Source organism: Dreissena polymorpha, chromosome 2 (genome assembly GCF_020536995.1).
Source record: "Dreissena polymorpha isolate Duluth1 chromosome 2, UMN_Dpol_1.0, whole genome shotgun sequence".
NCBI lineage: Eukaryota > Metazoa > Mollusca > Bivalvia > Myida > Dreissenidae > Dreissena > Dreissena polymorpha.
The window spans coordinates 53,514,590-53,527,766 of NC_068356.1; the positions used below are offsets into that span (position 1 = coordinate 53,514,590).

General features: G+C 36.9%; 2 protein-coding genes across 3 annotated transcripts in view; both read left to right on the top strand.

Annotated features, from left to right (window-relative positions):
- The window catches only part of LOC127867042 (uncharacterized), a 502,500-nt gene that overhangs the window by 182,892 nt on the left and 306,431 nt on the right, over positions 1-13,177 (top strand). The gene's annotated exons all lie outside the window — the stretch shown is intronic.
- The window catches only part of LOC127867056 (uncharacterized), a 401,999-nt gene continuing 394,533 nt past the window's right edge, over positions 5,712-13,177 (top strand). The window contains exons 1-3 of one of the 2 annotated variants that reach the window (XM_052408010.1): positions 5,712-5,878; positions 6,850-6,950; positions 7,431-7,760. In XM_052408010.1, coding sequence (XP_052263970.1) covers positions 5,821-5,878; positions 6,850-6,950; positions 7,431-7,523 — 252 coding nt within the window. In that variant the 5' untranslated portion in view covers positions 5,712-5,820 and the 3' untranslated portion in view covers positions 7,524-7,760. Of the gene's footprint in view, positions 5,879-6,849; positions 6,951-7,430; positions 7,761-13,177 lie in introns of those variants that run through there. The other variant, XM_052408004.1, reaches the window with a different exon arrangement.

Sequence of the window (13,177 nt, forward strand, 5' to 3'; positions counted from 1 at the left end):
GCCCTTCGCAATAACATCCAAACCATATACCAAATAGCAACAGAGAGAGCCCACGTTACCGCAAGTTATGACACAAGACAGCAGAACTACACATGTATATAAGTACCAATACTAACACTATGTACTAATATGTCCTCCGCGAGGGACGTTAAACGGGGATGCAGTGTATCGGTGCTATACACCGGGCACTTAAAAGAACCAGGGGCGCCTCTGGAATCGGGGCGTTTACTGTATCCTGCTCGAACCCCCACTAACACCTCTCATGGGGCGGAGAGCACAACAACCACACTTGGGTAAATGAAAGCTAGAATACAGGACATAATCTATAATACTATGAGTTTTACAAATTAATATCAAACATAAATAAATCATATGATATATCAACGGCGTTTTTAGATCATTTATTTACTTTACCTATCCAATTATAATAGCAAATACAACATAACTACAAAATTAATACATCCCAGCTTGATACATGGTCTGGATGTTTGGCAGGCGGGTGGGAAAGAACGATGGTGACTCTGGGTAGGGCGTTGGGGGGCTCCATGGTTGTTTCTTGACTGATTTGTTGTCGCGCGCATCGAGTGGGTGGATGAGGGTGCTTGTCTCGGGGGTCTCCAGCGGTTGGGTGCTCAGGCCGGGGCCGTATGCGGGAGCGGGTGGGGGGGGGGGGGGGGCTCGGGCTCGCTCGGCGTGGGTGCGCTTGTGCGGGGGCGGCGGGTTCTGCGATCTGGGAACTGCAACAATATATAACCCTTCACGACTGACCGACGACCGTTAATAACCGACAGACACCTCCTCTTCCGCTCCAGACAAATGCACAACAATCACATACCACACACTATACACAACCATACACAGATAACCACCAAGGAACCCGGAACACACGGGCGTGGCGCTCTCATACGCGCCACCCGTAATGAGTGGGGGTGTGAGAGCGATACGTGTGTGTGTTCCGGGTCTTACGTACCGGGTGGTGTTGGGATGTGGGTCGCGTTGAGTGTCTTGTACATTAGTAATGTGCGGGACACTCGGCGGGATCCGCACCTCATCACCACCTTTAGGTAGATAGCACATTAAGGTCTCATTGGCCAACGTGCACGGAACTCTTTTAAAAATTAAAGTATTTGGCGAATACCCGGTAAGCCGGGGTAAATTTGACCTACTTTGGCTCTAAAATTAATCTTTTTCCCCTGAGAGGTCACAGGGGCAGGTCGGGCTACCGTAACCTCGTGAAGAGGCCAGTAGGACCTGTAAATAAACTCTGAAACACACACAGGCGGCATTGTGTTTCTGACAAACACATTGTGGTTAAGGTCAAGGTCAAGGTCATCCTTTACGGTCTATGGTAACAATTACAGATTTAAAGGAAGTAATAAGCTTTAAAAAGGTAGAAAATTATTCAATATTGAACCAGCGGTATAATTTCAATCTTGCGGAAATGGAAATACGTTTTCTACGCTGTTGAACTAGATGTTTAATTAATTGTTTTGTACTTTTTCAAAAAATGCAAATAATTGTTTATTATTTGATAAAACTGGGCATAATGCATGTGCGTAAAGTGCCGTCACAGGCTAATCAGGGACTACACTTTAAGCACAAGCATTATGCCCAGTTTTCTCATAACGCGACTCATTCAAGAACAGCGCTTGATTATTTGATGTTAATATTCGCGATAAAGGTTAATCAAGTTTATGATAAACGTTTTCTGACGAACATATTTAATCCTTATTGGTATTCTTAATATTGGGCGCATATCATAGCGGTAATGGTGTGAGCCGCGCTCTGCGAAAACTAGGCATAATTCATGTGTTGAAAGCGTCGTTTCAGCTTAGAGTTTGCAAACCACACATGCTAATCAGCCACTTTCCGCCTAAACTGGATTCTTAATATGAAGATACTTTTTTACAGCGAAAAATACCATTAACGCGATATGTATCGTATCTGATTAGCATGTGTGCGGACTGCACATGATAATATTGAAGGACGCCTCACACACATACATTAATCCCCGTTTTCCCAGAACGCGTCTCGATATATATCTAGCTGTTTCGGAAGGTAGCCGCCAGTGTCAAACCGCGCCTACATTCGTTATCCCGCTCCAAAGATAAACGTCATAGCCCCCGTACATAAAGACGATTATATTTTGCGTTTGTGTAGAGTATCATTAGAGTTAGCGGTCACTGCGTATTTTGCACTGGAACACCTACCCCGAGTGTTATATCATACGTTTGTTTAACGAATTGTGTTACGTTTAGCAGTCATCGTGTAAGATGCACTGACATACATACCGTGCCTGCTATATTTTACGTGTGTTTCATGCAAAAAATGCAAATACAAGCCATCCCGCATTATGACTATTAACACCTTCTGTGACTATGTGAATATGTATGATAAAGTATAGTTCGCCAATATTAACGTGGCACTGACCTTTATGTTTGACAATATTTAGGTACCGATATTGAAGCGAGGTTAATCTGTTGAAGAGTACCTGAGTGAGTTCACTATAACGGTCTCACTAAACAAATGCAAAACGCGCAAGAATACAACCAAATGAAATATTGACCACGATCAATGAGTACAATGTTGAATAGATGGGTTGTTGTAATTGTTTGATTGTATTTTTGGTTGGACCTTTTTGTGTTACTTTTCATTTTCATAGAATACAGGGTCTACAATGCTACACCCGAATCGGTTAACATCTCTAATGATATTGATCACGTAAAGAATTATATTATGACCCATTAGCGGGAGTTGCATTATCAGGAAACAGCACATCAGTTTTCCGCTTGCGGGTCATTTGATATACCGAGTTACTGATCTGTAGCCTGCAGACTAAGAAAAATAGTTCCTTCAATACATATCGAATATCACTACTCATCCACATATTTCCTAGTGCAAACGACTTCTTAAAGGGACATGTTCAAAGATTGACGCATCGAAAACAAAATCGAATTTTAGTTGCGAATTCCTAAAAACAACTTTAGTATTTATATTGCGGATGATACTTGAAAATGCTGTCGTCAAAATACTGTTATATATTTATCAGTTGATTTTTATTTTACAACCATGAAGCATTGTTTACGTGAACAGATTGAACAGTTTGAAATGTTCTATGTTTTTTATGAAGATACTGACAACACGACACAATATAACATACAGCCACTTAAGAAAAAGAAGAATGCTTTTCCACAAGCATTCGGTTGCAAAAGGATTTAGATTGATATCCAGATAGATTTATCTCTTTTTGTATTTCGTCCGTATGGTTTATAATGATTTGTAAAGACATTAAATGGAGTGCCTTTTTATGATGTACTCAAAAAACGTGATTTTAAACATTAAATGGCAGATATGCGCGGGGAAAAGAAACCTCTTAGGTTAAGACGCACATCCTAGATACTATTGATACATCAATAAATACTTATTGTCTGCGTTTTTAAGATATGAAGATTCAATAAACCTATGTTTAAGAGACGCGGTCACATATTAATTATCTGCTGTATTTTATGCATGTATGTTTTTCAACGTCTTTTCAATAGTATCCCTTGTGAGCTAGGCAGCCTTTAGAAGATCTCCGTAAATATCAGGTACTCGTTGTACCAGGATAGCAGAGAATGTTACATACAAGCTGGGGCTAACGAAACAATCTGGCTTATATAAATAGGATTGACTTCTTTCTTACCTTGACATCGTATATCAACGGAATTACAAACATGAACAACAATAGCGTGAAAAATTGGATTCAGGCAAGCAAATAGTTGCCCCAAAACGAAATATGATATTCATTATTCAGACCTCAGGGTATGGGGTAAAAGATATAGCGTTGACTGCTTCGTATACCGGAGAAGGAGAAACACATATGGTCTAATGGTCTCTGTACATCAAACATAAGGTCTTATGGTCTCTGTTCATCAAACATAGAGTCTAATGGTCTCTGTTTATTAAACATAAGGTCTAATGGTCTCTGTTCATCAAACATAAGGTATAATGGTCTCTGTTCATCAAACATAGAGTCTAATGGTCTCTGTTTATCAAGCATAAGGTCTAATGGTCTCTGTTTATCAAACATAAGGTCTAATGGTCTCTGTTCATCAAACATAAGGTCTAATGGTCTCTGTTCATCAAACAGAAGGTCTAATGGTCTCTGTTCATCAAACATAGGGTATAATGGTCTCTGTTTATCAAACATAGGGTATAATGGTCTCTGTTTATCAGACATAAGGTCTAATGGTCTTTGTTCATCAAACATAATTTGTCAGTTGTTGTCAGTGTGCTGTTTGTGTGTTATTCAAAATCAGGAGGAAATTGATTCGGATCGGCTAATTTTCAAACCGGTTTTATTTCCCGATGCTTTGCATTGACCGTTCTAATACGGCGAGCCCTGTTATATAAGTATATTTTTATGCTGCGTGTTATGTTATGAAAGTTGTTAATAAGAGTCGTGTTCTGAGAAAACTGGGCTTAATGCATGTGCGTAAAGTGACATCCCAGATTAGCCTGTGCAGTCCGCACAGGCTAATCAGGGACGACACTTTCCGCTTTTATGGTATTTTTAGTTCCAAGGAAGTCCCTCCTTGCCGAAAATCAAGTTTAAGCGGAAAGTGTCGTCCCTTGTTAGCCTGTGCGGACTGCACAGGCTAATCTAGGACGAAACTTAACGCACATGCATTAAGCCCAGTTTTCTCAGAACGCGACTCACAAAATCAAGACAACTATCTCCTGATAGAGTTTCTGGATTCAAAAAATGATTCCTCCTTTTGTATAATGTCTACTATAAAGTTATAAAAAGAAAAAAACATGTATGTGATATTTATCGAGATTTAAATTAAATAATGAACATATGGCATTCAAATAGTGTTACCCATGTCCAATACAATTTTAACCCATAAGATCGCATCCTGCTTCGACGACTATCCCATTGAGTGTTCCATTGGCATCAAGAGCTCTCTGATATAATAGAACGTTACCATGTAAACAGTTTTCATTTAGCGTTGTCCACTGTGACAGTTAACCATCCAAACGTAACGATGCATACAATTTAAAATCAATTTGAAATTTCTGCTCGCAACTTATATGAAGATAGTTTGAATATGGGGACCAAACATTAACCAGCTTTCTCGTCTCTGTGCTTTTGCAAAACAATTCAACACCTCTAAAATATCATATACTTATTGATAATATAATTATGTATATTGAATAGTTCCTACTATTTTAATTTATTTATAATGTTTAAAACTATTACATTTTTTTTATAGAGTATAGAACAATAATACGTCTCTTGGTATTGCATATGCACATTTAATTTCTAGTTTTGCAAACTAAGTAAACACATCCGCCGACCCTTGTCAAACCGGTCAAGTCCTATATCCTTGTTCAATAAAAATCTAGCCGCCTGCGAAAGACATGTGGCCGTACAGCACTTACGTTGTTAACTATTTAAGGCCTACGTTGTTTTAATTCGGTTTTCACTAACAGCAATAAAATGTTGATTTTTCAAATAAAAAAATGACAAAATGGAACATTTCAAACTTTGGATGAATATGAAAAAATATTATAATTTTGATATGAATGCTTCACACAAAACTGTACATTTTGGGGAACACATAAATGCAGGTAGGTTTTAATCAAACACGATCGAGGACACGTTCTAGCGTCAATTGAAATAGTGGGACTTGAAAAAGCAAAACATGCATACTCCTGTAATAGCCTAAGTGCGAATGTCCGTTACTGGCTGTAAATGTAGGAAATGATTTATAAATTGATCACACTGATGTTCAGTTAAACCACTGCTTGTCTGTCCGTGCCTGTTAGTCCACAAAGATGAGCAAGGCTGTGGTTTTCCTCTTCGTCATAGGTCTTATGATCTCCGTAGTGACAGGTAAGACTTGTGTTACAATTCATTCACTTAATTAGTGCTAAAACCGCTACTGCTTCTGCTACTGCTATTGTTGCTACTACTGCTGTTACTGATTATTCTCTAGCTTCTATTAGTGCTACTTTTAAGACTCAATGTTCTGTTTTTGTTATATAAGTTTATATAAGTCGAATATTGATAGAACGATTGTGGGGCGACATTTGTTAAAATCCGCTTTGACAACTGCTGGGCATCATATAAGCAACGTCATGCGAAAATGGGGTTTATGTCATATATTACCAGTGTGCGTTGTTTGGTTAGGAGCAAACCTGTCCGGTATAACGAGCAAGTCTCTGTGGTCTCATGAACGGACCACGGCAAGCGAAGCTCCTGGCCAGCCTGTCTATTCGCACACTATGAGTCGCGTTCTGAGAAAACTGGGCATAATGCATGTGCGTAAAGTGTCGTCCCAAATTATCCTGTGCAGTCCGAACAGGCTATGTGTAGTCCGCACAGGCTAATAAGGGACGACACTTTCCGCCTAAATTGGAATTATGCTAAGAAGAGACTTCATTTAAAGAAAAATTGTCATAAAAGCGGAAACTGTCGTCCCTGTTAGCCTGTGCGGATTGCACAGGATAATCTGACACGACACTTTACGCACATGCATTATGCCCAGTTTTCTCAAAACACGACTCGTATTGTCAGGAGCTTCGCTTGCGGCATATGTCATACGCGAGTCATATGATAATAGTTCTAGGCTTGCAAGAAATTAAACGAGTATCAATACAACAAAATGTTCATGCAGGTAATTTATGCTCGTGTACATAAGTGAAAACAACTCTATGAAATAATTACAATGTAAACAGTTTAATATCGACAAATGTTCATCTTTAAGGTGATACTGCCTCTGTTCATCCTCACCAGCAATTCCCCTCCCCCACCCCGGCATTTTTAATACTGGCTAAAACCCGGCGTTGTTGATGTATTTTTAGCCTGGTGGTCGACGGACTCACCTCTTCGGTTTCCAGACGACTGTAACAGCGAAGCCTTGCGGACCTTTGCGACCAACTGCGGGCTCTCGGAGCACTCCATAGTACGCAGTTAATATTTACGATGGACACATTTGTTTTGTTGTTGTTGAACGACCGATTTAACAACTTTTTTGATTATTGTTGCAATCGATTTGTACGGACAAATAGGAAATCTGAAGTCTAGATATTAAACGCTTTACGGTTTGGTTGAGTATACGCTTAAAATATAGACAAATGAGACATATTAAATGTTACATATGGGTCGTGCTCTGTAAAAAGGGGGTTTAATGCATGTTCGTAAAGTTTCTTCCCAGATTAGCTTGTGCAGTCCACACAGGCTTATCAGTGACGATACTTTCCGCTTTTATGATATTTTTATTATAAAGAAATACTCTTCTTAGAGAAAATTCAGTTTCGGCGGAAAGTGTCGTCCCTGATTAGCCTGTGTGGACTGCACAGGCTAATATGGGATGACACTTTTTGCACATGCATTAAACCCTTTTTTCACAAAGCACTGCAATTATGTTTATTTGTACAATTAGGGGAACCACTACATCCTGAGGGATCCAAAGAGCATTGACATCAACAACATCGTCATAGTGATACCAGATGACTTGCGAGATTTCGGCACGTGAGAGAAGATCGTTCGAGATCTCAATGAGAGATGCAATAAGGATTACTTAGACTACTAATGCTATGTTAACATCAACCTTGGCTTTTCACGTTTCTTCGTCGTTATACTCTTCGATCAGCTTTTTATTAAGAACTGTATTTCAGTGGTATAAATTATTACATTCGTACAATTGTTTATCAAAGACGATACAATACTTTAATGTGTTCTAAAGACAAACTATTTTAACAAGCAATCTGGTCTTAAGGTTCATGGGGGGGGGGATAAAATTCATTAAAACTTCGCTTTGGTTTTTCTTCATTGAATGTGGTACAATATGGTCAAACTATATATCATTTTAAAGCTAAAGACGCATAGAATAACATAAACACATTTTTGACATTCAATATTTGTGTGTTTTATTCATATTATGGTTTAAAACCAATACATTTTTACACTAATTTACAAAATCTCAATCTAAAGTTAGGAAGGATATGCACTACCTTAAGTTGAATAAATACAAAGCTTTATACATATACAAGGTCAAGTTAGCAACATTTCACAGAAAATTATTGTCATAAAACAACAAATGAGTTTTTATTCAACTGCCTTTTTGGGATAAATATCATAAACAAAGTTCTAAAAATAACTAAAACGTAACTACTTTTTAAAAATCCAGGTATGGTGGATAATAAAGAGTCACAATTCTATTTCAAAGGCTTAACGATTTTGTTATTTACCTCTCAACCAAATTGCAAATTTTAAACCATCTCAATTGAAATAGACTGCATACGACATATAAAATTGTAAAGGAACATATATGGCAAAATGATTGATTTTATATTTCGATTCCTTTCACCCATTTTGAAAGCGTGGCCATCGCTGTGATCCGTAGAAAAATGTGCAAAACAAATCGGTCGAAACCACGTGCAGTGGTGAGAAAACCGGGTATGTGTATACACATACCTGAGAAAACACATGTACTTATTTTGACAGTTGGGTGGCAACTAGTAAAACGACTATTAACATTAATCAGCAAGAGATCGGACTAAATAACAGAAATGACCACGTAGAGATATCATCACTTACCATATTTCAAATATTTTCCAGCTGAAAATTGTCCCCCACACGTCTTTTTTAGTTTATTTGTATTGTTTTCCTGGAGCCGAAGTGCATCTCACAGAATATCCATCCAACTTCCGTTGTTTTCAGTTTTGTTATTAAAAACTCCGTTTAAAAGAATTATTTTTACTTTTAGATTGTTAAAGCGATGTTTTATTATATATTATCAATATAATAGTATACCGTGATGAATTGAATGGAGTTACTATCGATCTTTCTGTCAGTCTTTAAGCGTACTATTTTATGCGCAATAATATATGTACAGTGATTCGACAACGATTGTAAACATTGGTGAAATGCTTCTAACATAGTTATTCTTTTGAGTGTTTATGAGGTCTGATCGTGCAGTTTGCAAACATCAACGGAAAGATTACAATCCAATGCATTTGTCATCGTCAACCGTTTGGAATGTCAATTAGGCGATGAGTGAGTTTTTAGCATGTTTCTTTTCATTTTATTAATTTAACAATGGCTGCCCCCATGGTGATGAAATGACATGTGTTCGAGTTTTGATATTTCTAGATATGTTAACTTGTTTTACTATTTAAGCGTAACTTGCCCTCGTCAATGTCGATATTGTTTACTTGTTATATAATTTTCCGCCGAAATACGTGGAATAGACATGATTCAGATTTTTGAAAATAATGTATATTTTAGTGTTAAAATCGCTTTGTATTTTGATTGATTTTGTGGATGTTATGATACCTTGATGTACAAAATTGGTAGCAGTTTGAAGGAAAAACATCTTTTAAAGCATTTATGTATACATTTTCAATGTGGCACTCATCCTTTAGTCAAATATGAGTTCAATGCTAGGGGTCCCACATTTTTCAAAATGAAGCCTCTACATGAACCTTAATGCATGTAGTGAAAGTGTCATCCTTGTTCTGCGTGTGTAATTACTGGCTAATCATGGACGACTCTTTCCGCATTTAGGGAATTGTTCGTGCTCAAGAAGTATTTTCTAAACGAAAGTCCAATAATGGCGCAAAGTGTTGTCCCTGATTAGCCTGTTTCGATTGCTCAGATTATTTATTACGACGCTTTACGCACATGCGTTAAGCCCAGTTTTTCAAGAATGCTATTAATTTAAACAAAACGAATCGATTGGTTTCAGACTGAGACCAGGAGCTGTAAACTTTTATTTGCCGTAAATATCTGTACACTCCGAAACTTTGTTTTGTGTATTTAAGGCCGCTTCTGCTAATAAATAGTATCGTCTCGCACTTTTTGTATTTGTTAAATGAACATCCTTTGTCTGTGGAAAGTGTTGCAAAATACACTCACCTTTGATAAAAAGGCATTTTATACTTGGTATACGATGTACTGGGGTCTACATTGCAGATATAATAACAGAAAGAAAATTACACAGTGTTTTGATCATAATAAGTTTAAATATGTGGATCATGGGTTTCTCATAAAACCAAGGCTTATTAATTTGTGATTCTTGCTTATAGTATTCTAACAGATACATTTGGATATGTACGTACTAGATTAAGCGTATATTTAAATGGGAAAACCTGAAATCAAAGACAGGGGATATATTAAAATTGGACTATTCTCTGTGAAAAGGAAGTTTAATGCAGTTTAATGCAGGTGCGTAAAGTGTCGTCCCAGATGATTCAGTGCAGTCCACACATATTGTTCAGGGACAACGTTTTCCCTCTAAACTAGATTTTTGCTAAGAAGAGACTTTCTTGAAAGGAAAAATATAATAAAAGCGGAAAGTGTTGTCCCTGATTAGCCTGCGCGGACTGCACAGGCTAATCTGGGACGACACTTTATGCACATGTATTAAACCCCCTTTTCTTAAAGAGCAGCTCAATTTTAAAATGGCAAATTGAATTGTGCATGCGTAATAATATTTATTTGCAATAAGCTCTTATGGATTAGCAAATATCTCCTGTTTGTTGAACTAATACACGACTCACGTCATAATAAGTATTTAACATCCATGACTTAAACGGACCATTTAACAGATTTTGGCATGTTCTGAAGTTTGCGAACTAATGCTTTAAATTCATGTAAACATCGGAACAAAAGAGTTTCAGTTAAAAACAAAAATTAACCCGTTTATGCCTAGCGTCCTGAAAAAAATACTTTGCAAACAGCGTAGACCCAGATGAGACGCCGCATCATGCGCCGTCTCATCTGAGTCTGCGCTGTTTGCTTAAAGGAATTTCAGTAAGTAATATTCTAAATTTAGAAATACATATACTAGACATCCCTATTTTTTTTTATTAAATTTGTCCAGTTTAGAAGAATGGGAGAGTCCACTAGGCATAAATTGGTTAAAATTGCAGATTGAGAAAAACGTTATCCACACCTGGGCTCGAACCACTGAGCCTTGGAGCAAATTCGGCCAATCGTTATTACGGGATAATGCACGTAATTTAAACTTTATATAGGTAATCCTTGTTATGTCACACGATTACACTATAATAAGGATAACAACAATATGATAACGATAACAACAGAACTTTCCTTATTATAAAATCGTTTCGCCTTTATAGCGCTTTAGAATTTTCAGGTTTTTAAATCGTCTAAGAGATGCATACAATTGATATTTTAGAGCATAACATGTTCATTATTACTGTTTCCTTATAAAAAAAACATAGCTTCAACAAAAATTTGCAATTATGAAACAATATTTTTTATCAATTTTGTAAATTTATCAAAACGTGAACAGGTCCCATTTAATACAATCAATGTTTGAATGAGATAATCTTACTATATCCACATTCCCAACGACACCTGTTAAAATATCCACAAAATATAACTGTGAACTTTACTTTAAATGTATCATTATTTTAAATATGACATATTAATTTTATATTAAAGACAAGATATTCAAAATTTCTTTTCGGCATCTTTCAAATGATTTACACAACATTTTACATACATGTAATTAAGTAATTTTAGCATGAAACATGATTTCGAGCATTTAGTACGTTGTCTTGTATAAATTGCTTTTAACCCATTTATGCCAAGCGTCTAGAAAAAAAGGCCTTGGTAAAAAGCATAGACCCAGATGAGACGCCGCATAATGCGGCGTCTCATCTGGGTCTTCGCTTTTGCTTAAAGGCATTTCTGTATGAAATATTCTAAATATATAGAAATAAATATTCTAGACATCCCTAATTTTGGAAATAAATTGATCCAATTTAGAAGGATGGGCGAGTCAACTTGGTATAATAGGGAAGAAAAACAATAGTTCAAGTAAAGGGAGAATAGTACGAAAATATTATACATGTAGTTACAGCCTCACTTGGTGTACACATAGTTAAATGGTATAAACAATAAAATTGATGGTGATAACTGCATGAACTTGCTCTACGAACACCATGTTAAAATCGATACCTAGTTTTTAAGTATATGTTTCTTTGTCATCGACTGCAAATATGAGCTCGTACGAAGGTCTGCTAAATGAAAAATACCAGACAACTTTTTGGGGGTTTCTCATTTTTGTTTCCCTATTGAGAGCGTAGTTGTTAAGAACAGAAAAATGTTTTGTTCAATATGGATGACAAATCACGCTCAACGTGGAATTTTCGAATACTAATAGACCATACCTGTGTACTTATGTCCATAGATACATGAAATATATATATAATAAGTTTGTTTACACATTTTATATAAATTCATCAATATTTGACAAAATCGTATAATCCCGCTTTAAAATGAAAAAGGTAAATATATATTAATTTCTGAACGATTGCGTTGAGCGGAATTTTCAACGCAAATTACTTGACATTTTGATTTTTTTATGACCAGTGTGTCCTCCGTTCCCGAGCGATTGCCCTGACATTCGGAGCTGCATTGACGTGGACGCAAACCTTTGTTCTGTCTGCCTATGTGCAGGTAGAATAACATTAAGTTGACTAAAGCACATGCTTCATAATTGTTTTAAGAGCAATTCTTTTGAACATCCCTTACGCCAGAGACATATTGTTTCTAGAATACACCCTTACGCCATAGACATATTGTTTCTAGAATACACCCTTACGCCATAGACATATTGTTTCTAGAATACACCCTTACGCCATAGACATATTGTTTCTAGAATACACCCTTACGCCATAGACATATTGTTTCTAGAATACACCCTTACGCCATAGACATATTGTTTCTAGAATACACCCTTACGCCATAGACATATTGTTTCTAGAATACACCCTTACGCCATAGACATATTGTTTCTAGAATACACCCTTACGTCATAGACATATTGTTTCTAGAATACACCCTTACGCCATAGACATATTGTTTCTAGAATACACCCTTACGCCATAGACATATTGTTTCTAGAATACACCCTTACGCCATAGACATATTGTTTCTAGAATACACCCTTACGCCAGAGACATATTGTTTCTAGAATACACCCTTACGCCATAGACATATTGTTTCTAGAATACAGTACGATGCATACTATATCACAATAAGCATAACGCAAATTGACCAAAGCTTGATTAACCGCCTGTCAACAGTCAATGCAACACGTTATGGGTTAAATACACTTTAGGATCACATATTTGACGTTATGTTTCAAAGTTA